This window comes from Lagopus muta, chromosome 2 (genome assembly GCF_023343835.1).
Source record: "Lagopus muta isolate bLagMut1 chromosome 2, bLagMut1 primary, whole genome shotgun sequence".
Taxonomy (NCBI): Eukaryota; Metazoa; Chordata; class Aves; order Galliformes; family Phasianidae; genus Lagopus; species Lagopus muta.
The window spans coordinates 49,304,202-49,331,439 of record NC_064434.1 but is presented as its reverse complement, the minus strand read 5'-3'; the positions used below and the strand labels follow the sequence as shown (position 1 = coordinate 49,331,439).

Sequence of the window (27,238 nt, the reverse complement as noted above, 5' to 3'; positions counted from 1 at the left end):
TTTTCATTATCAGAAACCCATGATATAATCACGCTTGAGACTTTTGAGTTGCCTAACTGCTGTTTCATGGCTATTTCATACAGGAATCTCAGCCAAGATCTGGTTTGCTGCAGTCTTCTGTGATTACCATCTACACGATGTATTTGACTTGGTCAGCTATGACCAATGAACCAGGTAACTGTAGCAGCAGTGTGTGGCTTTTTAGGTGAAAGGTTCAGCTATAAATTCTATCTTCACCTATTTGCAAAGCAGCACTGGAATGAGGTACTGTAATGTGTGCAGCCACAAGTTTCTCCCACTGCTCTGATTTCCTGCAATAACACTAAAGAAATTGTTCTTTGAAAGATATTTCCATGCCAGGTTTGAAGTTTCTTGGTTGGTGTTTAAATGTTATTGATGATATTTTTCCTAATGGAGGAATTATTTCAATGTAGTAACGTTGTAACACTTCTTGCCTGAAAACAACCAGATGTCTTAAAAAAAGAAGTTCATCAATGAAATAAACTGCCAAATGTTGATTTCAGTACTTTAAATTGTCTTTGGCATGGAAGTAGCCTTTAATCTTAATTGTAGGCAATCTTCTGTGCTCCTGTGTAAAGGCAGAGATCTGAGTAAATGTAACTACTAAAGTGATTATGGAAAAGTAGTCTGCTTTCTGCTGTTACATCTGTGTGTTGTGTGTGGATGCTGAAGTTGGGAACTGTTGGTATAAGAAACTAATTTTATAGCATTCTTTTTAACTGAAATGACTGATACCTATCTGTATACAATACAGTTGGCATACTTGGTTTCTAGCAGTAGAATTTATTTGATTTAATATGCAGGAAACTTTTACTTGGTTGCTTCTGGTTGTATGAGATGGCAAAAGTAAAGCACTTGATAGGTATCTCAGGGCAAGTAAAGGATTTCAAATCCTTTATAAGTTATATAAGATTTTGTACTGTCATTGGCCTGTTATAGAGATTCTGTAGGCTAAAATTCAAATTTTGATGCTTCAAAACTTTAATGGTCACGATGTTTTTTGCTCTTACTCAATGTTCTGCATGGAAATGCACTTTTAAGTACTTGTTCAGTTTTTATGTCAGTTTTAATGTAATTTCCCTCACAGATAGGCGCTGTAACCCAAGTTTGCTGAGCATCATTGGTTATAATACCACCACCATTCCAACCCAAGGTCAAGTAGTGCAGTGGTGGGATGCGCAAGGAATTGTAGGACTGATTTTGTTTTTGCTGTGTGTTCTCTACTCAAGGTAAGATTGCTTTGAAAAAATATATATATCCCATTGACTTGTATTACTTCTGATTGTCAGCTGATAAATTATATTCATTTGGGTAACGATACTGCATCCTTCCCTGTCAAATACAGCATCCGAACATCCAATAACAGCCAAGTTAACAAGCTGATGCTGACCAGTGATGAATCAACTCTGATAGAGGATGGAATGCCCAGGAACGACGGCTCCCTTGATGATGGAGATGATGTTCACCGTGCCATAGATAACGAAAGGGATGGAGTTACTTACAGCTATTCCTTCTTCCATTTTATGCTTTTCCTGGCATCGCTGTATATCATGATGACACTTACCAACTGGTACAGGTATCTGCATTTCATAGTACAGTACGCCAACAGTCTGCATGCAAGATGTGCATTTAGCTGGTCAGACAGGCACAGCTAATGTACTAGAAGGAATGTGGCTCTGAATGGGGCTTCCCTTGAGACGTGTAGTGTTTGACCCATGTGAATGAATTGTAGTTGTATAACATTTACAAATGTAATGTTAGCAGCTTAAGCAGATACTAGTCAGAATTTAAAACAAATTAAAGATCTCTAATAATTTGTTGATGAACTGCTTGTATGAAAATAACAAAACTAGAAAGGTGTTTTCTTCTAAAATAACTTCCAATGGATTGTCTTGTTCTTGGTTTGATTCATGGCTCTGCTTAAATGAATGTGATATCAAGATTATTAATTCTCCTAGGGTGTGTCTTTTCACAAGGTAAAATGAATTACCAGTAGCATAAATGCTATCCAAGTCAAGCAGATGTTTTTAGTAGTTATTTCTGCTCTTGACAGATTCTCTTACTCAGTACTTTTTGGGCTACTGTTGTTTTCCACAATTTGCAAATGGTATTTTCATACAGATTGGTGTGGGCTAATTGGAGGAAGTAAAGAGGAGGCATCCTTTGAGGTGTTAAGCTGACATTAAAATAATTGACTGTGCAAATGTTGAATAGTAGCTTATACATGGTTGCCATATTACAACAAAAATTGCAAATCATCTTTTTAATTCTTTCAACAGTCCGGATGCCACTTACGAGACAATGACCAGCAAATGGCCGTCTGTGTGGGTGAAGATATCTTCCAGCTGGATTGGCATTGTGTTGTATGTGTGGACTCTGGTTGCTCCGCTGGTTCTTACAAATCGTGACTTTGACTAAGGGAGCTGTACTGCTCTCCAGGGAAGATGGTGTTAGGTTCACCATGTTTTTTGAAACAAACAGTATTCAGGATTATAGTGTAGTTGTAAATATGTGTGCGTGTGCTATCTGTGTAGCATATACCCTGCTTTACTCTGCATGATCACCTTGAATCATGTCTTTTTGTCACTTCACTAAATGGCTCTTTCTGGCTGAGCTCAGTGAGAATTGCTACGATGGTCGTTTTCATAGGATTATTCCTAGATCTAGTGCTTTGGGAGCATTAGAAGATCAAGGCCTTTTGGAAGTATGTCTTTCTTCCCACTCTCAATTGTACTAAATAGTTCTCTGGGGGAAATGAAATGCAAATGTTAATTAATGTAACAAAGTAGTATTATATCAGGCTTTGCAAGGGAAGGAGGGGCTGCCTTTGATAATCCATGTTGCCTTGATTCCAAAGTAATCTTGAGTTAGCATTGTTAGATGCAGAATTGTGTGTTGGTACTTACAGGACGTGTTGCATCATTTTGGCACTAAAAGCCTGGCCTTTTACTAAGGGCAGCACAGTACCTTTAGCACAAATGTTAAATGGGGAAACTTGCACCTGAAATTGTGGAGAGGCTGACATCTTCCTGTGTGTCTGATGTCGTCCCATTGCAGACAGAACTGGGGGAAAAAAATATTCTGGTAGCAGATGCTCAGAAGCATGTTTTTAAGACACCTGTTTACAATATGCATCTGTTTTTGTTTTTTTTTTTTAAAGGTAGTTTAAGTGGAATAGCTCTGTTTTAATTTATTGCTGGTTTTGTGCCACTTTCTTGGCTAAATTACAAGCACAAGTAAGGAGCCGAGTGGTTGAACACTGTTAACATGTCAGAGGAATTTTTGTGGCATAATGATTCAAATAGAAGCAGCAGCAGCACTGAACACAGTAATTAGGGGAGGCTTGCATTAACAAAAATCTTTAAGATACTCGAGGCTCTACATTTTGATTTGGGTACTTTACTGTCCATTACCAGAGATAAAGTTCAGCCTAGAAAGTAGTTTTAGACAAAAGGTAAAGCATTAGATCTGTTTGATTAAAATACTGTATAGTTTTGTGCAGTTATGAAAAATTAAATGCTTTTGTGCTTGCTGCTTTGTAATTGAAGTATGTAAGCTGCATTATTTATATTTTTCCTTTACTTGCTATGACCTGAGACTTGAGCTGTCTGCTCGGGAGGTACCCTAGAGCACTTAGATGATGTCATGATTATGTGTTACTGTGATGTTTATACTGTTACTTCTTGTTGCTAATTCTTTTCTAAGCTTTTATTGTAACATACTGACATTTAGCACGGAAGTATGACATGTCACTCAATCATGAAATGGTAATGAAAGGATTAGTAAAGGCTTGCAGTAATTTGAAATATGTTGTTACCTTAAATAAATTTGGATGAAACTGTGTAATTACTTTTGATGTCTCTTACTGCTTCTGAACATGGGGCTAGAATATGGTTCTTACAGTGTTCGAATCTTACATTCTCTGGACACTTTCAAGTTACTTGGGAGTTGAAAAGTGAAAACTGACAATGCTGCAACATCTACACTGTGTCAGCTCAGACTCTTGGTATCACATGTAAGCCTAGGTGAAGTTTTTCAAACTGTCTCTGCACCCTTTTCACCCATGTTATTCAAAACACCAAAATGCTTTATACTTGTAACTGCATTCCTACTTAACAGGACCAGAGCATAATTTGAGCTGCATTGTATTTTTTTTTTTTTTAATGCTTAGGTGAAATACCTTAATGCTTGTTTTAATACAGTAGTTCCTAATACTAAAATTAACTGGTATTTCACTGTAGTGCCTGTAACCTGTAACTAACTGGTCCTTCATGGAAAAAGGAAGGTGAGGAGTCAGTTGTGTCAGCATAAATTCAGCTACTCTTAGAAGAGGCCAGACTATGCCTTTAAGAAAATAAAGCTGTTGAATTTAATACGCTTCTAGTATCATAAAGGCATTTCTCTCACTCAGTGTCTCAATAAGCAAGCTTACTGTAGTTTATCACTTTACTGGGACATCTTACTCTGAAGCTTCTCTCAAACCTCTGTAGCTACAGCTCTGAGGGCAAAAAGGGATTCTTCAGTTGCAGTTGAACTTCTTACACTAAATCAGATGCTCAGTGAAATCATTTGATTACTGTAACGTCAACTTGTCCTATATGACACTGACAGTGGTCATATATACTTTCTCTTCAACTATATAATGAAGATGGAATAACAACTTGAATAAGGATGGAAGCCTTACAGTAAATACACATTTTGAATAGAGGTGAAGTGCTTCTGTAGAAAGGAACAAGTGGGCTCTGCAGCAGTCGTCTGTAAGCAACCAAAGGAGGAAAGTAATACGTTGTATACTACTGAAATAAATTAGTTTGCTACAGTGGCTAATAGTTAGACTGCTTTTGGGATCTTATATATAAAACTCAAGATTTGCAGATGAGCCTCATTTCTAATAAATGTGCATAGAAAAAAGTTTGGCACAGTAAAAACACAGCTGTTAAATTCACATCTGCTTGGCACAGGGAATAAGAGACAACTCTTAAGCTACCACACTTACTTACATAACATTTATTTTATCAGAGTAGATGGTCCAAGTTAAAGTACTCATGCAGTCAGGGGGCCTGGCAGCTGTAAAGAACTTCTTCCCCAGTTTGTGCTATGTATAAGCACTTTCACTGAAGTGAAAGTAAGGCAGAACCAAGATTTAGCAAGGTACAGGCACTTTGTTCCCAGTTCAAGCAGGGAAAAAAAAAGCCTAACATCAGGTCCTGGTCCCCCCCACCCCAAAAAAGCCTTATGTTTATTAAACAAAATATTGTAGAAAATAGAAAAAAAAAAGATACAGAAAGTCAGTGCTCCCTAACCATACACTACTAGTTGTCATCATCATTATATGTAAAACCAGAAGTGGAAGAAACCATAAACTGAAGCTTACTCTTAACAAGTGTTTGGTTACCTCAGGTATTTAGAGATATGCATAAGTATACCAAGCATTTGACAGCAGTACTGTAACAATCCAACTTGGTATTGCCAACTGTGTCTAACAGCTTGTCTAACTGTAGCTAAATAATTGCTTGTAGGATAGCAAAGGTATTTCAGATTCCCCACTATCTGGTTACATAAAACAGTGATTTACAAAAAACTCATACCAAACAATATTCTAAATAAATAGTTCCTCTTCATGACAATGTACATAGTCCCCATTACATTAGTTATCCAAGAATGGCATGTCTGTGTCCATGGGTGCTGGAGCCAGTTCACATAAATAGAACAGCGTGGCCTCACTTGCTTCTGCCTCTGTTAGCGGTTCCAAGCGCACCAGCTTGCTCTGAGTGGGTTCAGGATCCAGGCTGCTCTCCAGGAGCTCATCCACCTCCAGGGGTTTGTCCACAGAAGAAGGAGTTTCAGTTGCGGAACTCCCGCTCTCAACAGTGGAGCCTGGGTTCCCATCAAGGAATGCAAGCAGTGGAAATGCAGTATACTGTATGAGTTGTTTATCTAAGGGAAAAAAAAAAAAATTCCCAATGCATTATCAGTTGACGTGCCATTCTAAATGTAGAATGAAAAAAAAAAAGTAACACCTTACAATTTATTAAAAGATTATTAAAAACATTGAAGAACTACTATATAAAGTTATTCTGATTCTCCCACAAATCATCAGTTTCGTACAGTGCCATTAAGCAACCTTAAAAGCAGATATATTAAATGCTTGTCTACACCTGCGTCATGCTGATAAACAACACTGAGAACAACACCTGCTCAACACTTAAACCATTAAAAAAAACAACAAAAAAAAAAACCCAAAAACCACTTATTACAACTAACCTGATTTAGGTTTGGAAACTTGTGTTTCCTGTGAAGCAGCTGGGCCAGCATTATTCTTGGTAGTTTCTATTCCCTTCGTCTCCATCTAGAAAATAAAGTTAAATCTAAAAAACATGCTCTCAAAGCCTCTTTAATGCAACTGCAATGACACTAGAACTTAGCTCATCAACTATTTTGAAAAAGTATTTGTGAAGGCAGGCTTTGAACTGAAGGACTTGGGGAACAGGTCCAAAAGGGCTCACAACACTGCAACTGACTGGAGAGTAAGCCAGGCCAACCAGAACAATAACAAACATTCCTGAGCTGTCTCCCATGACAAGAGGCAGAAGGCCAGACACATCAAGGTTGTGTAGAGTTATGGGGGATTCTCTCGCATCCCTCTAGAGAAACCAGCATTCTCAGCTCTCCTTTTCTTCTCTGAAGCACCCACATACCAGGCCACACAGCATGGGGAATACAGAGGAAGAACAAGATACCTGCGTGGGGTCACAGGCCTGTGATCTCAAAGTATGTGCAGGACAGCTCATGGATGCCTGTGTACTTTGCAGAAAAGACAGGCCAGCAAGGGGACATGGTGGAGTTGCTCTCGTTATGAGAACTGTAATGTATTAAAAGCTCTGCCTAGGGATAAATGATGAATGAGCTGAGCGCTTATTATAGGTAAGAAAGGCATGCCAATATAGGTGACACCACAGTAGCTGTTTACTGCAGGCTGCCCGATCAGTTAGAGGAAGTTGATGAGGCTTTCTACAGAAGCTGAAAAGAGCCCCTCAGTCACAGGCACCTGTTCTCGTGGTGGGACTTCAATCACCCTGGTATTTGCTGGAAAAGCAGCACTGCCAGGCACACGCAGTCCAGATTCCTGCAGAGCACTGATGATTCTAACACAAGTGGTGGAAGAGGTAAGAAGGGCAGTGCTGGACCTTGTTCTTACAAAGGACTAGTTGGGAATGTGAAGACTGGCAGTAGCCTTGACTGCAATGACCGTAAGGTAGTGGAATTCAGATCTCGTGTGGAAACAGCAGTGTCATAATTAGGATTGCAATCCTGGCCTCCAGGAGACCTCTGAAAGGATCTACTTGGAGGCATTCTGTAGGTTACAGCATTAGGAGAGAACCTGATGACATTACAGCACCACTTCTTCCAAGCTCAAGATCACTGCAACCCTGAGATTAAGAAGCTGGGGAAAAGCAGCAGGAGACTTGCATGCATGAGCAAGGAGCTCATGGGAAAACAAACAGAAGGTGAAAGTCTACAGAACATGGAAAAAGGGTCTGACCACTTGGAAGGTATAGAGGAACACAGTCAGGGCATGCAGGGATGCAGTGTGAAAGACTAAGGCCCAGCTGGAATTAAAGGAAGATTCTAATCTAATAAGGAAGATTAAGGACAACAAGAAGAGCTTCTTTAAGTATATCAATAGCAAAAGGAAGACAAGGGAAAATGTGGGCCTGCTGCCAAATGAGGCAGATGCCCTGGTAAATGGAGGACACTGAAAACACAGTTACTGAGCACCTTCTTTGCTTCAGCCTTTACTGCTATGCCTGGTCCTCAGCCACCCCAGACACTGGAAGAGAGAGTCTGGAAAAAGGAAGAATTCCCCTTTGTTGAGAAGGATCTTATTCTGGATGTCATCTCCACAGGAAGAAAAGAATGCTGTCAGGAGTAGTTAACATGGGCTCAAATCATCCTTGGCCAGTGTGGTAGTCTTTTTTAATGACATGACTGAATAGCTAACAGTGGATGTTGTGTACCTTGACTTTAGTAAGGCTTTTGATACTGTCTCCCGTAACATCCTCAGGGATAAGCCTGGAATGCATGGCAAAGATGAACAGACAGTGAGATGGACTGGTAATTGGTTGTGATCAGCAGCAGTATAGTTGGGGAACCATTGCTACCACTGTTCCCCAGAAATCAGTACTGGGTTTGGTCTTGTTTAACATCTTCATCAATGACTTAAATGAAGGGATAGAATGCACCCTCAGTAAGTTTGCTGATGATACGAATCTGGAAGGAGTGGCTGACACACCAGAAGGCTGTGCTGCCATTCAGCAAGACCAGGAAAGGCTGCAGAGTACACTTGAGTGGAGAGGAACCTTTCGAGGTTCAACTAGGGCAAGTGTAGCATCCTGCACCTACAGAGGTATAACTGCATACATCAGCACAGGCTAGCAGCTGACAAGCTGGAGAGAAGCTCTGTGGAAAATGACCTGGGGGTCCTGGCAGACAACAGGTTGCCTACAAGCCAGCAGCATGCTCACATCGACACTAAGTCTAAGAGTATCCTTATGCTAATATAAAAAGTGTAGCCTCAAGGTAAGTTCTCCTCCCCCTTTACTCTGCCCTGATGAGGTCACATCTGGAGTACAGAGCTCAGTTCAAGAAAGAACTAAAGAACAAAGAACTAAAAAGTCCAGCAGCAGGATACAAAGATGATCAAAAGCCTGGAGCATCTCTCTTATGAGGAAAAGCTGAGAGACCTGGGACTGTTTAGCTTGGAGGAGAGGGGATACACACATATATAAATATCTAAAGGTTAAGTGTCAAGAGGATGGAGCCAGGCTCTTTTCAGTGGTACCCAGTGACAGAACAAAGGACAACACGCAGAAACTGGAACAGAGTAAGGTCCATCTGAACGTGAGAAAGAACTTCTTTACTTTGAGGGTGACAGAGCACTACAACAGGCTACCTAGAGAGACTGTGGAATCTCCTTCTCTGGAGATATTCAAAGCCTACCTGGATACTTTCTTGTGCAACCTACTCTAGAGAACCTGCTTTTACAGAGAGGGTCTCCAGCAGTCCCTTCCAACCCCTACTATTCTGTGGAAGAGGCACTGATATCAGTAACTTGAACTAACAGCACCTGGAAGAGAAAAATGTGAAATGGAAACGGACTTCCTCAAACAAGAACTAATGCTCACAAATGAATAGGACAAACTCTAGGAGCTAGTATGTTGCTCTGCTGCATATTCTAATGTTTCCCACCAGACAGCACAGATGAAAACCTACTGAGTAAGTACAGTTTTTTGCAAATTCTAAAATTTAAGAGAATACAAAAAAGATTAGAAAAGACTAGTAATATGCACAGGTGTTGGCCTAACAGTTCCAAATGACATTATTTGCTCCTAACTACTCCTTCCTATTTAAAGCCTAACAGGCAGGATGAATTCACCTGCAGCTCTCCTATCCTTACAAAAGTCTTGAAATCAAAAGAATGGAAAAAAAAAGTGCAATTATACCCGTAAAGAAAAAAGTAAAGGATGAAAAAAGTTTGCATCTCTCAACTACTGAGTACATTGAGCAATGGATATAAGACTTACTTTGGTATTAGGGATATGATCTGTGGGATTCATCTGTACGGAGCTTGTAAAAAGCTGAATAAGACAAAACATATCAAGCTTTAGGTATCTCAATGTCCTATTAAAAATACAAGAATGTCACATCTGTGTGCGTGAGAAAAATCCCTGAACTATGTTTTCAGCCCCAATCACAACTAAAGTTTATTTACAGGCAGTTACCACTTTTGCAAAGAAAATGTTAAGAGTTTACATTGTTTGGAATCACAAAAACTTCAGTCACAAAGAAAATAACTATAAGCACATCTAACTTGGAGTAACATTGTTTGCTGCAGTCTTAGGAATACAGATTAATTCTTGATTTGCTGCATTGAGAAATCTGTGTACAATAGTGAGGAACAAACCCCAAACAAATTTTCAAGAAACACCAAACTGGAAAGAGTCAACAACACAAGGGAAAGCAGAGCTGGTGTTAAGTGGGATCTCAGCAAGCTGAAAAAGTGAGCTAACAGTTACTCTGTCAAGTTCAACAGACAAACGTATCAAGGACACCATAACCCCATGCACCAACCCAGGTTAGTGACCAAATGGACAGGGAATGGCTCCTCAGAGATTGGAGTCCTGATAGACAACATCCCACAAGAGCCAGCAGCATGACCATGCTGCAGGGAATGACCAGTTTTAGGTTTCCCAGTAGGAGAATGTTCACACTACAAAGTCTGGAAGAATGGTTAGGGGGCATGAAACATACAATAGGCTGATGAAGCATGGCTTATTTTGTCTATAGAGGGCAGACAAGGGTGGTTAAGTGCACTTTTCTACTATTACTAAAGAAGTGTTACTGAGATGACAAACTCCAGAGAGCTGGATACAGGACAAGATGTGAGTTTCATGCTGCAGCAGGAAACATTGTCACTGACATAAGAAAATGCTACACAAAGAGCAAAGCAGTAGAGCAGGCACCCAAGCAGACTCCCTTTGGAGAGTTCAGACTTCATGTTGACAAGACCCAGAGCAACATGATCTTTCATGCTGGCCTTTGAACAAGAGGGTTGGACTAGATGACCTGTACAGATCCCTCCCAACCAAATTACTCTACTTGACATAAACCTGAACAGAAATTAAGAACATATAAAACGCTCCTAAGAAATAACTTGAAATGTCAAAGAAACTTGTAATAAAAGAGCCTTTTTAGCACAAGCTTACAGAGAAGATGACAGATAACGTGCTAGGTTATTTCAAAGAAAAATTATTAATCTAATTAGTATCTTGAGTTCATGCAGCAACAAATACAAGCATTATTTCACTAAAAAAGCCATTACTCAAAAGTTTAAATCAATGTCATCACTACACCATGCACTGAGGGCAGTTGTGTATTACAGTTTTACCAATGCCCCAGATAAACATATACACAAATACTTATAATTTCCTTTTTTAAATGGAAGGCAAAAAAAATCTTGTCATTTTAAACTGTAACAATCCACACAATATATTACCAGAACAGTACAAAAATATTGAAATAAACAGAAAATTTGGGTCATTTTCCACAGCAATCAGCTCCAGTGCAGATATGTTCTACAGTAGATTAGGGGATCATGGTGTGCAAGGGGAGTCCCGAAGCAGAGGAGAACCCAGGACAAGGTGAGAGCCACCTGGGCCTGCCAGTTCTCATTTGAGAGTGGCTGAGGAGGCATGGGCAGAGCCAGAAACAGCAGCATAACATCCCTAACGAGAGTGAGTCCCCTGGGAACATGAGCAACCAAGACCTGGCACATCAATTAGGATACCGCACAGCAGTTGGCAAAGGGAGGGCAACAGGCTGCTCACAGCACCCAGCACCACTCTATTGAAATAAACATGACCACCTGCTGCAACAGACAGGTTGAGGCAGAAACCCAGACTTGAGAGTCACAACCATCTGGGGCTAACACATGCCCCCAGACAGATCTCCCAAGGAGCAACAGAGCTGTCCAGACCTTCAGTTCCACACTCTGAAATTTCCCCAAGGGCCTGAGGGGAAGAGAGGGTGTTATGAGTGCAAGCCGCCAGGCTGCATGAGGCAGTCACCAGGTAGGAACTGGAAAGAAAGTGAGGCATATAGTATTACTGAGGGACACAAGCAGTCAACTGCCCTGTCTTAAGCCCCTGCAAGGAGAAGAAGCTAAGCCAGTTTCCAAACTGGAGGAAACAGACCACAGAAACATACAAAATAAGGGAAACTGGACTCTCAACTTCACTTACAGAAGGAGTTTTTAACCTTGCCACCAAAGTGCCCCTAAGCAACAGATACAAGGCTCTGCGGCTAGAAAGAAGAGAGGGCATGAGAAGGGTTCAGACCCAGGAAAGGACCAACTTAATGCAGCCATCCACCAAAGACCCAAGTCAGAACCAGTGTCACAAAAAAAAAAAAAAAGAAAAAAAAAAGAAAAAAAAAAAAGGCATGCTTGTAATTCAGGACTCCTTACTGAGAGGCACCCATTTGTCACGTGGATCATCAAACAGGTTTGATGCTGTTGGGGGCACACATTCATGACATCAAGAGGCTACCAAGTCTGATAAAGCCAGAGAACTACTATCCACTCCTGATCACTCAAGCTGGGTCATATGAGGCTGCAACAAGGATATTTTGAAACAGTAGAAGAGATTTACGCCCTCTGGGAGGACGTTGAAAAGATCAGGAATAAAGCTATTATCAGATGCAACTGAGCAGGTGCAGCAAGAACATTCTGGGCAGTAAACTGCCTAGGCTGATTAGCAGAGCTTTAAGCTAAATTTGACTGGGGGAGGAGATGTGCTTTTGAGTGACAGAGAAAAGGCAGGGAACACTGTCACTTTAGGATGCAGCACAAGATAACCTCAATATCTATCCCAAAGGCAATCAAGAAGGCTTCTGTAAGAAGGTAACACAGCTGATAGCCCAGTTGAAGTGTCTCTACACCAGAGCACTTAGCATGGGAAATAAGGAGAAGAAAAAATGATGCAATTAAAAAATGAGGACCTAATCGCTATCATGGAAACATGGTAGGACAAATCACACAATGCTGTGCTATGACTGAGGGCTATAAGCTTTTTGAAGAGACAGGCAGGGCAGGAGGAGTGGATGAGTCGTTTTCTCTGTTCAGAAGTTGATAGATCATGAAGAACTACCTCTGAAACAGTTATGACCAGGTCAAGAGCTTGTGGTAAAAAATGAGGGACAGGAACAATAATGGACACGTGGCTGTCAAGGTCTACCACATACTGCCTGTGCAAGGGGAGCCTGCCGATGAGGCTTTGTTGCTCCACCTACAAGAAATATCATGCTCACAGGCCCTCATCCTGATAGGGGATTTTAATTACTTGGATGTCTGCTGGGAAAGCAACGCAGAAGGCTGCAAGCAATGCAGGAGACTCCTGGAGCACAGAGGACAAATTCCTGATTTAGACAAACTGACCAGAGTTGAGGCATCACTTGACACGGTGTTCAATAATTCAGATGAGCCTATTAAAGAGGTTAAGATTGGAGGCAGTCTGGGCTGTAGTGACTATGTCCTGGTTGAGCTCATTATCTTGAGGAACATGGGCCGAGCAAAGAGCATTGTCACAACCTTTAACTTCCAAAGAGCAAAATTTCAGCTGTTTAAGTAATTACTGGATGAGATCCACTAGGAAGCTATCCTTTAGAGACAAAGGAGCAGAGCAGCCAGCTCTTTAAGGATGCCTTTTTGAGTGCAGAAGTGCTCTCCATCCCAAGTGTAAAAAATTAAGCAGAGGAGGCAGAAAACCAGCATGGCTGAAAACCTGTTGGTTAAACTAACAGATGAGAAATGTACAGGTGGAAGCAGGGACATGGGGTCTGGAAAGAATATAGGCAAAGGAGAGCGTAGCCCCTCTGGTAAGTGAGAAGGGAGAACTGACTATAACAGACATGGAAAAGACTCACTAAGTCCTCTGCCTTGGACTTCACTCTGGCAGTCAGTTTTCCCACATCTCATGCCCCTGAACCTCTGGACAGGAGATGGAGGGAGCAAAACTCCTCCAACTATAAGAGCAAGTCAGAGACCACCTGATGAGAATGAACGTGTTCAAGAGCATGGGGCTGGATGACATGCATGCCAGGGTCCTGGTCTAGAAAAAGAAAAATATCACATTTTTAAGAAAGGGAGAAAAGATCCGGGCAACTACAGGCTGTTGAGTCTCGTCTGTGCCTAAGAAGATTGTGGACAAGAATGTCCTGGAAGCTTTGTTAAGGTACATGAGACAAGGAGGAGATCCAGAAGAGCCAGCATGTCTTCCCAAGGGCAGATCTGAGCAATCTGGTGGCCCTCTGTGATGGCATCAGACTGAGGCAGAGCAATTGATGTCATCTATCTGGAGTTCACCTTCAGCTAGTTTACTTACAGCAGAACTGTGTGGTGCAGTTGATAAAACAGAAGGAAATTATACTACCTGAAGAGGCTTGGACAAGCCTGAGAAGTGGGCCTACAACAACTTAAAGAGATTCAGCAAGGCCAAGTGTGAGGTGTTGCACTTGGGTCAGGGCAATCCCAGATGCATACAAACTGGAAAGACTTCGGAGTTCTGTTCTGGTGGATGAAAAGCTTGACAGGAGCCAGTGCGCACCTGCAACCTGGAAGACCAACTGTATCCTGAGCTGAATCAAAAAGGGTTGCTACCAGGGCAAGGGATGCAATTGTACCACTCTGCTCTACAATACTTAAGAGTACTGCATAAAGATCTGGGGCCCCCAGCACAAGAATATGGAACTGGTGGAAAAGGTCCAGAGGACCACAGAGATGATCTGAGGAGTGGAGCACTTCTCCTACAAAGGTGGTGAGAGTTGGACTTGTTCAATCTGAATAACAGAAGGCTCTGGGGAGGCCTCAGTGTAGCTTTGCAATACTTCAGAAGAGCTCTATAATAAACAGAAGGGAGACTAATTTTTTTTACATGGCCTGATAGTCAGGACAAGGGGAAAAGGTTTAAATCTAAAAAATGGGAAATTTTGATTAGGTATTAGGAAAGTTTTTACTCGGGGAGTAATGAGGCACTAGAACTGAAGGCATTGAAGGCCAGGTTGGATAGGGTCCATAGCTGGCGTGGTTGGACCTAGATGATCTTTAAAAAACCCTTCTAGCCCAAGCCATTTTATGATTCTATGAAAATTACATCAAACAGCAGATCTGGATCTATGCTGAATTGTCGTCCTGATAACATGGCCTGGAAGTCCTCTAAACTGCAGTCGATACTGTCAAGATAATCCAGAAGTTCAACTCTGGAAGACAAAAACAATATTGTAATATTGCATCTATTAAAAGAAGGAAGAAAAAAATCACAGTTAAGTTTTACACAGATACAGTATATCACCTAAAAATTTTCCACCAGAACTATAATGACTGCCTTTCATTACAAATAAACTCCTGGGAAAGACTTAAACCCTACTCTGTAGAGGAGAAGCCAAGTAAGGAAGGCTGGTACTCCAAAAGAGAAATCACATTAGTATTAGACTACAACTATCATGAGCAGAAATACAACTGCATCTCACTTGTTCTAATAGAATCCAATCCGTCTGCAGGAACCCTTGCACATAAATCCTGACATCAACGTCAGTTTAAATGGCTTATCTATAACACTTACATTACCAGAATAAAGCTAATAAGTTCTCAACTAGGAGAACTAGGAGTTACTATTCGGTTCTTTTGACTTCAAACAATAATTTCTGATACTTAAAAAACAGGCTACTTACTTTCCAAGGAGATTTATATTCTGTGAAATTACTCCATTTTCACTGAGTATGGAATCCATCATGGAGACTGGGTCTTCTGCAGTTAAAGTTGACTGGTTATTCAGCTGTACAGCACTTGACATGAGCGGACTTGTGCTGTCACTGACAGGGCTGAGGGGATCATTAGCTGAGACAGCAACCGATTCTGTGCTTTTATCCTCTTGAATTACAGGGGCGTATTCTTCCTCATTATCATCTTCCACAATTACGATATCAGGAGAACGACTGCAGCTGTAAAACAAGACAAATAAATTATGAATTTTTCATACACTCTTAAATTTGTAAATGTGTAGGTTTAGTTATTTTCCATTTCAGCCAAGCTAAAATATGGAAATTAATTTTCCTTCAGCATTTTAACAGGAAATACAGCCAGATATTCTAAACATACCTATTTTCCACTGGTATGGCACAGTAACACTCAATACAGTTAATGCAGCTCAGCCAGTAAATACTGTTGTGCTATGTCACAACAACACTATTCTGAGCATATAGGAATTCTGATGCTTTTGCATTACAACAAGTACAAGCTTGCACATAAATGCGAACTATGCATAAAGTAGGACAAAGCACATAAGACCACCAAACAAGACAGACCACACAGTGTGCATCTTTCTGGTGGAACACAATTTAACTCTGGATTAGCAGTAACAGGAATGACCTCAGTCAATACTGTTACATTTAATTAAGCTTCTTATGTATACAAGGAAGGTAATGTAAAAAACAAAATGGTTTTCATTTGTTATCTCTGTATTTTCAGAGTTTTCTTAACCCTTAAGTAGTTGTGTTACCTACTGAAACCTAATCTCAATTAAACTTTTCTATCAGAGAATGCATTCCCAGACATCAGTTCAACAAACACAAGTGTTAATTCAAGTATAAAATAGTAATCTCTAAATTTTATTTGTTGTGGCATAACACAGGTCCTATCAGTACCACACAACCAAGGAACAGAGCTGCATCTTAACCTCTGCTCATAGGCAAAAGATGAACTACTTCTATAGCAAAAAGATAACATGCAGTCACAAAACACTTGGGACTACAAAACAAACAAACAAAAAAACCCCCAAAGTTCTTAAAATTGAATAGCTGTCTGTCTTCACAACCAAAAAGTAGACATAAGTGATGTCTTTGGACAAATAGCACATTTAACAAGAGTGTAAAAAGTAAAAAAGTAAAAAGTAAAAAGAAAAGTAATACAGGTTACTTTTCACTAGTTTCTATCAACATATTAAAACCTCCTACAGCCAATCAACTACATGGAACAAAATCCAGAGGAAATCTAGTGTGAATTCAGAGATAATGCTCCTATACGTGCAAGAGTACTCCAGACACTTGAATTACTGCATACTATTCAGTATTGGAAGCCACTTTCTATGTAGACTTCTAAAGACTTCTTACTTAGAAGAATCTGAAGTGGTATCTTCATTTGTCTCTGGTGTAATGGGAGCATTTTCTTCATCAACCATGGTATTTTCCTCATCAGCCACATCCTCAGTAACATCATAAATAATGATGTCATCTGAAATTTGTTCTCTTTGTTTTAAGCCCTCAGTTCTGTTGAGAGGTACCTGACAATAATTTGTAAGAATGAGAGGACAGAAGGACAATTAGCTTCAGCATTCTGACAGTTATCACTGTATCTTTCAATACCACAATTCTAAAGAGGTAGAAGGTTTTCCTATGCCTTGGAGACTACAATGAGTTTCTACAGATCTATGTTTGATAGAAATATATATACATATATAAATAATATATATAAATGAACAAGCTGGAAAAGAGCAGTTACAGAAGAAATGTTTGGCAAGTAATAAAGGTATTCAAGTAAAGTACTACCAATGTCAGACAACAAAAGCAACAAAAAGCTACAAAGGCAAGACTACAAATGAACTAAAAATACTAAAAAAAGTTACTATTAGTCATGATCTGCCATTTTTACTTCATTATAAAGCTATTAATTCTAGTCCCAAGCTAATAATTCTAATAATTTCCCCAGCCAGAATTATTTGGACAGCAGAATATATCTTTCAATGGTGGGACATTCAGGCAGCACAAGAACTTAACATGATTCTGCAGGGTAGGTGCTGCTTTGCAGGTGGATTCCTGTTCATGTACTGGGACTCCTAACTCAAGAAGACAACAACATAACATAAATGTCCTTAACAGTGCTACTATTAAAAGCAACTGCTGTCAGCATTTTCACATGACGCTATACGTAGTTAAGTGGCTTCTATGTGATTATACTGAAAAGCGAATGGCAATTATCAACACACTTGCTTCTGAAGAAAATGTGGCATACCACTTCTAAAAGTTGAAAGCTCTTCAACATTTTTATCCTCAGTAAGAAAGACACGAGCTGTCTGTCCCTCTTCACTACTTCCTTCACCATAACAAATGGTATGCATAAAGTAAAACTTACATGATGATTATTGTCTGCTGGTTCTTTCACAATTTGCTGAAATACATTCGACTTTGTAGGCCCATTAGTGTTCAGAAGTAGAGGCCTAAATCACAGAAAAGGAAATCAGTCATCTAGGAGCTAATTCTTACGTTTCATTTAAGAAAAAAAAACGTCAATATATTGAGTGGATAGCAACTTTTCAAGACCACACTTACCTCTTGCGTTTTAGGCTCACTAGTTGGTTGTTCTGCACCAGGGTAACAATAAATTGTACAATCTATGAAGAAAAGAATGTTATACTTAGTTACATTGCTCCATAATTACTTCTCTCAAGGCACCAAGATATCTTTTTCACATAGCAAGCACTAAAGAATAAATTTGTACACTTCATTTACTATAGAGGAAAAAAAAAGTCATTAAATTCAACTATTAGAAAAATTCTTATAAGCAACATAAGAATGTTGACCATATGTGTATCCTGTATCTATCAATACTGCGGCCTAGTGAAAAGTCTTCTTGATAAATTCAGAAAAAAGGACCCATACAGTTGACAGTATTCATCAGTTGCCTTTCCCCTTGAAATCTCAGTCTCTCTTCCTGCATGTTTTAATATTAAGAATTAAATGCATACATCTGGCCTGAACAACATGGAAAAAAGACACAGTAATTATTTGCAGCTTATAGTATTACTATTATGTAAATATACGTGAAGAAAAAAAAGAACCTGCAAACTCTTTGAATTTACAACAGTTTTGGTAGATCACAGATCTAAGCATCAAGCTAAGCTAATGTGTTATTAATGGTTTCCGTTCAATAATCTGTTGTTCTGATATCATCAGAAATACAAAGTTTGTTTCAAGTAAAAAGAATTTCCAAAATAGACAGAAAAGCAAAAATGACAAAAACATATACACATCTACATACACACATATATATTTACAAAATGAGGGATGCTCAAAGAAATTGCTCACTACCCACCAACCAACATCCAGCCAGTTTCTCCTGATCTTTAGCTGCTCCTCCCAGCCAACTGCCCCAGTTTCATAGCTGTGCATGACACCACATGACACAGGATATCCCTTTGGCCAGTCTGAGTCAGCTCTCCTGATTCTGTCCTCCCCACAGCTCCTTGTGCACCCCCAGTCCCCCTTGCTGGCAGGGCACTAGGGGAAGCTGAAACATCCTTGACGCTATACAGCGCTGCTCAGCACCAACTAAAGCACTGGTCTGTTATCAGCATTGCTTTTCTTCTCAAGCCAAAATATAGCATCACAGACACTACAAAGAAAATCAGCTCTATTCCAGCTGACACCAGGAGAGTAAGACAGAGCATTCCTACTTCAGAAACACCCACTGATTGTGTTTAAATGAAGCCTTACCTTCCGAATAACTTGCTGTTGTTTCAGGTGTTTTGCTCTCAGTTCTGCCACTTCCCTCCAAAGAGATTCATTCTCCCTGTTTGAAAAGGATAATTTAAAAATCAAACTGAATTTTGAAGTATTCATATTATTAATTTTTGTTAAAGAGTAGTTAATTTCAATAAAGGTTTCTGAAATGCTTTATTGATTGTACAAAAAGAAAAAAAATCATTTAGCAATCCTCGGAAATAATTATAAAATGGAGAACCAAACACAACAAGCACCCTGAGGAGAACTTCCAAACTCCATAAAACATATTTTCCCCAAGTTAGGCATTACACACCACATATCAATACTAATTCAGCATTTTGGAATTAGGTGCTTTGTGCCCTTTCAAACAACAAAGTTACCTTCTTTTCATTCTAGGAGAGCTGCTCAGAAAGTAATTCCTCCTATTTTATTACACTGATCCACAACATCAGAGGATGTTGGTGGTATGGCAGTAGATGCTGAACCGTCCCACCAATATTCTGTTTCATTCTGTTGCTGTGCAACAGGTGGCACCAGAAGGGCAGTCTGACAAAATGGCATCTGATATGAAAGTGCATATGAAGCAATGGCGTGTCACTGAATTCTTCCATGTGGAAAAAACTGCACCCACTGACATTCACTGACACTTGCTGAATGTTTATATGGAGACCAAACAGTGGATGTGAGCACAGTGAGGTGGTGGGTGGTGCACTTCAGTGGTGGTGACAGTAACAAAGACATGCCGTGTTCTGGATAGCCATGCACAGCTCTGGGTAACGAACAGCATCTCCATCCATCAGCTCACCCATGCCAATAGCAGACTACAACCAAGGAGCTGAGTATGGAACTGAGTATGAGCTTCAGTGCATCAAAAACAATGGTGGCAACACCGGAATATCTCAAAGCTTGTGCCAGGTGGGTCCCATGAATGCTTACAAAGGAATAGAAAATACTATATGAAAGTTTGTCAGGACCTACTGTACCAATGAGTCTGAAAGTGACAGTTTCTGGATCACATCATTACTAGTGATGAGTAGTGTCACCATTATGAGCTGAAGTCAAAATGGCTGCCCAAGAAGTGGCAACATGCGAGTCTACCATCAAAGAAAAATCTCAAGACACAGCTCTCAGCCAGTAAAATGATGTGCACTCTCTTCTGGGATAGAAAAAGGGTGATCCTTTTGGATTTCCAGGAACCTGAACCATCAATGCTGACTGATGCATCAAGACATTGATAAAGCTTGAAGGGTCAAACTTCCAGAGTCAGGCCAGGGAAGGCAACCTCCTGTAACAAGGTAACTCCAGGCTCCACAGCAGCCTGAAGACTGCGAAGCACAATGCCAACTTTGGCTGCATTGTCCTACTGTATAGTCTGGATCTGGTGCCTTGTGACTCCCATCTGTTCAAGCTGATGAAAGATGGACTGTGTGGGCAACATCTTACCAGCAATTACAGCAAAACAGCAGCAGTGAAACAGTGGGTCACTTCTGCTGGTATAGACTGTTATCAGCACAGCATGCAGGCACTTGTTTTTCACTGGTGAAAACATATAGCTAATGGTGGTGACTAAGTTGAAAATAGTGTTCTGTAGCAAATACTGCAGTTCATCATTTATATTACAGCTACTTGCCCTCCCTCACACATTTCTTGCTGGAGGGAAGCCATCTATCAGAAACTGTACATCCATCTTGAACAGATCTTTGTAGAACAAGCTGAAGTCTTACACACAGCTATAGGTTGCCTTTAATTCCACTAAAGGGGTACATTAGGTGACGAGCATAGCAGAGAGAGCAGTTTTCCTGAAACACTGTCTCTTACAAACCTTGCCTGTTTACAAACCTTGGCAGTACTCACAAGAGTCCAGAACTAAGACAGCATAAAAACTGATATAAGGTGACCCTTGCTATCATACCCATGAACCCTGTGGTTGCTGACAGCATAAAGCACATTCATCAGTAGCTAATGAATATCAAAAGCTTCAGCACATAAGGAAAAACAACATACCAGCCTTCCCTCTTTCATAGTTTAATTTTCAAGATGTATGCCAAAGAATGAAAATCTCTCCACCAGTGTTTCATATTTTTAGGGAATTTTAAGCTCAGTTTTCATAAACAGTTGTTGATATGCAGTAGGACGCAGCTTAGTAGCAGTTTTGAGGATTAAAATGTCCAACAGTTTAAAGACAGTTCCATCACAAATTCAACAACAGCAGTCAGGGATTCTGAGCTTTCTCAATCTTCCCACTTCCTAAGATTGGCTCTTCTGATTTAGATCCAGTTTTACTTAAATCATTTAATTCTCACTGAACAACTTAGATGTCAAAGACATCTTCGCAAACTGTCCAGATGTTAGAAAAAAATGTCATTTCAGCCAGTCAGCCCTGCTCTGAGCTTGGTTTGAACCTGATGGTCTCCTGAGGCTTCTTCCAACACAAATTATATGACCCAATAGCGTGAACAGGAACCTTTTTACTCTGACTGGCCAGTCTCTAATAGAGACCCTTCCTAATCAAAATAAGTCTGCCCTTCAAACTTCAGTATTTAGAACTGAAGATGCCAAGCGAATGAAACCATTTATTTTTCAAAACTTGAACTTACTAGTTATATCTGCCACAGAGGCAAGCAATTATTTTCTCAATTTGAAGTCCTGGAGATAGGTACCACTGAGGTACTGTGACTTTCAGTGCAAGAGCTTGTCTCTATAAATCCTGTCTTCATCTACTCTATCTACACACTCAAGTATTTCTGACTCACACTGCTCATATTATTAACAACAAAACATAATTACTAAATAGGAAATAATATTCTAAAAATACTCAATTTATATTTGGATTTTAGATTCTACATATCTGTGGTTGTAACTAATGAATTTCCAAGTTACAATTCCAAACAAGTTTTCATAAGGATTAACTGTCCTGTAATTTCAGCACTGAGGGAATGAAGACAGCAAGAGGAAAATAAAGTAATGAGTAAGAACAGTAATTGTAGTATGAAAGTCTAAGTAATTTGCAAGAACCAAACTACCTTAGACTAAACACAGCAACTAAGCTTATTTGGCGTATGCTAAGAACTTAGTTGAATATTCCAGCAGCATTAAGGAATTATCAGATACAGTTCTTCAGACACCAATTTTGTCTATTACTTTTAGTCATACTTAAATATTCAATTGCAATGCAAATCTTTCACTGAAATTCATCTTTCTACAACAACAGTTCAAGTCAAACACTATCAAAATTAGGTCTTACATTTATGTCATATTTGTTTTCCAATATCTATTACCAGAATTACTCCATTTTAGGGATCAGCTGTTGACAGAGCATTTACCTTTTCAGGGCAGACAATCGAGATTCAATAGTCTCTTGTTTAATCTCCACTTTCTGAGCACTACTTATTATTTTGGAGAGATCCTCCTGGCTTATCTTGTTTTCTTCAGGTCTCGAAGAAGAAACCTTTAAGAGATGAGAAGTCAGAAACAACGCTTCCCTTTACTCACTGTTAATTACTATTTTCTTTTGAAGATCAAGTATAACCTCTCTAGTGCTGATAACCAAATTAAAAATCAGTAATAAACCACGGCATCAAATACGTAAATACAGAAAAGAAGAGACTTCTTACAACAGATGCCATATCACCCATACTTGTTATAAGCATTTGTTTATGTTCAGATTCTCCAGGCACAGTAGATAGTGCTCTACATCTGAACTACTTCAAATTAACCCAAGGCTAACAAGCATCTCTCTCTCACCATAGTTATTGTATTTCTGCTTGATAGCTACTCTTATTCACCTAATTCTCAGTAACAGCAGAGCAAGTTTTAGAAATGTAACAGCAGCATAACAAATATGTTTACGTATTTGCTTCCAGCTCTCCTGAGTAGGAAGCTTACTTCTTGCAGTAGCTATGTTCTGAAACAAGCTACATAAAAATAAATTGTTACATTAGGAATGGTAAAGTTAAAGCATGTTCCGCCTCTTAACATGCATCTGTTGAACCTTCTATTTGCATAACTCATTTTTGCTGCCTGTTAAACTCACTATGAGAGAAAAATAATTATCTAAAGCAGCCTAGTCAAAGCCCCTAAAATAACTTTAAATAAATCAGAACTTGCATGAGAGCACCAAAATCAACTTGGACTTACAATCCCACAATTAAAACTTGCCATGAACCCTGCTATTCATTTAAAATTACTAAAATTACTTGGTTTAATACTGAGTTTTCACTAACCTTCCTTTTAATGTGTTCCAACAAGTCCTCTCGACCCTGCTTGAAATATGGGTGTTGAAACTCAACTAGACCATCTCGCTCCAGTTTGACAATCCCAGAATCAACATGGACAACTTTACGGAAGCCATCTTTAAAAAAAAAAAAAAAGAAAAGAAAAAACTCCTATCTGAAAACTCACACTAAGGAATTCAAACTATATTGTTCCAACTGTCCTTTTATCAGTCTTGAGGATGACACAGTACTCTAAATGCGACAACACAGAGGAACTCTTCAAAAGAAAATAACACAACTAAAGGCATCCAGAATCTTTAACTGTGACAGACACAAACAAAATAGGAGAACTTACACATGTTTAGCTGTCTGACAAAGCTTGCCATGTTGTTGTGCTTGAAGTACTTAGGCAGAATCTCTTTTGCAAATCTCTGTTCATCCAACACCAAGAAACTCTGGCCATTCTAAAATGAGAGACATAAAGCTACTTAAGACTATTGTAGAACACACTCTGGGCTTGCAGAATTAATCACTGCATAGGAATGTTTCCTTTGTGCATGCAGTACGTAACTGATCTGCTTGCCTGCAGTTTTCCACAACAAAAGCGTATAACTGCAGTTGCTTTGCAACAGAGAACTAGCAATTAGTTGCCATCCATATCTAAAGGAGAACATTCCCATTGCTTCTCTCCACACTTCCTCAAGAAATTAATTAACGACAAGTTTAACAACAAGCACCAGTTTCATTACAGCACAATGCCATAAATTTTGTATGTATGAACTTTAAAATCTTGAGAGGGAATACAAATACAGCACAGACTGTGAAAGGTCAAAAACAAAATAGACAAAAAAAAACCAACAAATCACAGCTGAAATCCCTTTTGCTACCCAGCATAAAAGTGCAACTTGTCTAAGAGTCTTAACCAACAAGATAGAGCTGTCAAAAGGCTGAGCCTGTCCACAAGATTTCAAAATGACCAAAAAGCACTCAAGACAATAATTCCCTCCTCCTGCGTGCCAACTCTGAGAGGATCAATCTTTTACCCAATAAACTGATCCTCAAATTACATCCACAGACCGAGACAAATAGAAGCCTCCGTTCTTTGTTCTTCCATAATCTTGCTCCATTAAGTAAAGGACAAGTAATTGGCAGAATCAGAATTAGAGACTTCAAACTGGCTGAGGTTTTACCTGTAATCTATTCACAATATTCTTACCTCACCTATAATCTTTGTCAAATGTCAGTACTTACGCTCCATCTTCTCAGGAGCCCTTCAGTTCAAGAAGCTCCACTTGTTTCCTATCCCCAGCAGCTGCATGCTCCCCAATAAAGAAGTGTAAAGAACCAACTACGAGACCACGTGAAGATTGCTGATATGGGAACTTATTTCTAACAAATGAAAAACCTCTTAACTTCCCAGTAACGCATGCCTACCTCCCACTGAGAAATAGGCAGCGTAAAGAAAATAGGAAGTAAAAGAAAGGGTAAGAACAGATCATTTTAAGATAACCTAACTCGCCAGCTGAAGGCTTTAAGCGGTGCTACAGCGACCTGCAATGCCAGCAGACAGCTTTTGTGCAGCACCTAACTTCATTATCAGCTTGAAAAGCTTCAAACCTTTTGCAGAAAATTAGAAAGATACTTCCATTGTTCCTCGTTGCCCCAACAGTCACTTACATCAATGCTGTAAACAGACGCTAAGGCCTAGCTTTAACTCAGTGAAGCATTACTGTGTACCTGAACACTGTTCTCAAGTCCTGTTGTTACTGACAGCAGCAGACAACAATCTATGTACTTCATTTGTTACTCCTGCTGCCCATGCCTGCACTAAGACATGATTTGGCTGGTTTTGCTTCAGTGTTCATCCTCACAGTGTAAAAATATGGATTTGTACAGAAAAAACAATGAAATGTCACAATAACAGGACTCTTTCTTCACTGAGGCAGCATATTTTTCAAATATGCCAACATCTGCATATGAAGGGCTTCCAATATCTTCATCCATACAGAAACTGCTAAAGGCTGATTGCGCAAACTACAATCAGTATACCTTCCTTCCATAAACTGCCTTGCAGAATCTCAAACTCAGCCTTCATTTTCAATTGAGGAAATAACATAAAGGTACCAAACAATGGTCCCTAGCATATTTACTTGAGGTAAACATGATGAATTTGGGAAGCATCCATGGAGCATGAGGTGGCAAAAAGGCCTTTTTAAAGCTAGAAAACACATTGGCCTCAGCACCTTTCTTTCAGAGGAAAAAAAAAAAACAGAAGGAAAGCTGCTGTAGTGTAGACAGCATACACGATACAATGTTAGGTTAGAGGGAACCTTAAAAACCATCTAGTTCCAACCCCCTGCTGCAGGCAGTGTTGGCACTCACTAGATTAGGCTGACCCTGGACAGGACATACCCAGCTTTACATCTTCAGGGATTGGGCATCCACAACTTCTTTGGGGAACCTGTTCCCTCTTCAACAAAGCTTAAGCTACTGGTAAGCCCAACTGTCAGTAAAACATTTTGCAGGGTACTGAGCCACCGCATGAGCTAAACTCAACTGAAAACTGTTATCTCAACACTTGAAGACACCGTCACGGTGCGAGAATGGGATTATTTTTTTTTTTTTAAGAATAAGTTCCCGGTAAAGCACACGCGCATCAGAACGGTAACTACAGGTTTAACTACAAGTCCCACGACATCAGGCAACTGAAAGCAGCAGCCCAATCCCCGTCCCGTGCCCAAACCTGCCAGGCACTCAGACACTTCCCTCAGAGGTGATGCCCGCCCGGCTCCGTCGACTGAAGGTGCACAACACATCCGGGCCAACAGAACAAAGGCCGCTACGGTCGGGGCGCGGGGCAGCCGCGCAGTTACACCGCGAGCAGGTGGCCGCGGCCGGCCCAGCCCGAGCGCGGCAACTACTACCCCACGTGGCCGCATGGGATGGGGAACGGGGCGGCCGCGGGGAGGGATGTAAATACGCCCTTCTCCCGTCTTCCCGCTGTTCTTCAGCTACACAATTCGCAGCCGTTACACAACTCCAGGCGCTACAGACGAGCCGGCGGAGCCGCGGCGGAAGATGCCTCTCGTTGTCAGCGCACGCCGCGTGCCGGCGCCGGCCGCGCCGCCCGAGCCCCAGCCCCAACCCGTGCCCCGCGGCGGCTCCCCGCCCCAGCCGCGCCCCGGCAGGCTCCGCAGCCGGCGGCAGGGCCCGGGCCCCGGGCCGCCACCCGCGCTCGTCACTTCCAGCCGCACGCGGTCCCCGGATAACCGCGCCGGGGTCGCTCCTCCCGCTAGGGGCCCGCCCGGCCGTGCCTGGATTTCCCGCCCCGCGCCGCCCCACCGAAGCCCCCTAAGGCCCCGCTACCCTCCCGGCCCCCGCTGCCCCCGGACCCGCAACGCCGCTGCCAGAGGGGAGCTGCCTCCCGCAGCCAGGGGGCACACGGCCGGGGCGGGGCGACCAACGGCCGAGGCTCGCGTCGCCGCACCTGGCTCCAGGTGATAAGCTGGTTGCTGGGCGCCTCGCCCACCAGCGCCCACAGCTTGCTGAGGAAGGCCGGCACCCCGGCGCCGGCGGGGGGCGGCTGATGGGCCGGCGGCTGCTGCTGCTGTTGCGGCTCCTGCTTCATTGTCGCTCGAGACCTCCGCCGTCTGACCGGGGGAGGGGCGCGAGAGGAGGGCAACCAGCGCCACTCGGCCCCGCCCCTCATCCCGCGCGCTTGCGCACTGAGCTGCCCCGCATGCGCGACAGTGGGCAGCCGGCGCGCCTGCGCAGCATTCAGGTGCCTCCCCGCCCCTTCGGCCCCCGTGTTTTACATAACGGGCCCACGTGCGCCGCCCTCACGTGCCACAACAGCGCGCGCATGGCCGCACGCCCGTGAGGGGCGGGGCCTG

The 27,238-nt window shown here is 41.2% G+C and overlaps 2 protein-coding genes across 3 annotated transcripts in view; one reads left to right on the top strand and one right to left on the bottom strand.

Annotated features, from left to right (window-relative positions):
• SERINC1 (serine incorporator 1) overlaps positions 1–3,870 on the top strand; it is a 14,003-nt gene extending 10,133 nt beyond the window's left edge. The window contains exons 7-10 of the mRNA XM_048935601.1: positions 84–174; positions 1,109–1,250; positions 1,367–1,597; positions 2,301–3,870. Of these exons, the coding sequence (XP_048791558.1) occupies positions 84–174; positions 1,109–1,250; positions 1,367–1,597; positions 2,301–2,439 (603 nt within the window). The 3' untranslated portion in view covers positions 2,440–3,870. The remainder of the gene's footprint in view (positions 1–83; positions 175–1,108; positions 1,251–1,366; positions 1,598–2,300) is intronic.
• Positions 3,160–27,122, bottom strand: HSF2 (heat shock transcription factor 2). Of its 2 annotated transcripts, XM_048935598.1 has the most exons (13): positions 26,833–27,122; positions 23,701–23,809; positions 23,355–23,482; positions 22,455–22,579; positions 19,123–19,198; positions 17,959–18,020; positions 17,762–17,846; positions 16,744–16,913; positions 15,307–15,576; positions 14,730–14,835; positions 9,606–9,659; positions 6,286–6,370; positions 3,160–5,958 (listed from the first exon to the last, which is right to left on the bottom strand). In XM_048935598.1, the coding sequence occupies exons 1-13, from the start codon at positions 27,052–27,054 to the stop codon at positions 5,669–5,671; spliced, it is 1,782 nt and encodes a 593-aa protein (XP_048791555.1). In that variant the 5' UTR covers positions 27,055–27,122; the 3' UTR covers positions 3,160–5,668. The 2 variants fall into 2 exon arrangements, with proteins under 2 accessions (XP_048791555.1, XP_048791557.1); XM_048935600.1 differs by lacking the exon at positions 9,606–9,659.
• Between the last annotated feature and the right edge of the window lie 116 nt (positions 27,123–27,238).

What these genes read in the sequence shown, in the direction of transcription:
- HSF2 (XM_048935598.1), bottom strand. Translation starts at nt 27,054, where the DNA reads ATGAGGGGCGGGGCCGAGTGGCGCTGGTTGCCCTCCTCTCGCGCCCCT. An exon ending in AGCTTATCACCTGGAGCCAG is followed by an intron (nt 23,810 to 26,832) that starts GTGCGGCGACGC and finishes CTCTCATTTTAG; the next exon opens with AATGGCCAGAGTTTCTTGGT. An exon ending in ATCATATCCCTAATACCAAA is followed by an intron (nt 6,371 to 9,605) that starts GTAAGTCTTATA and finishes TTTATTTTCTAG; the next exon opens with ATGGAGACGAAGGGAATAGA.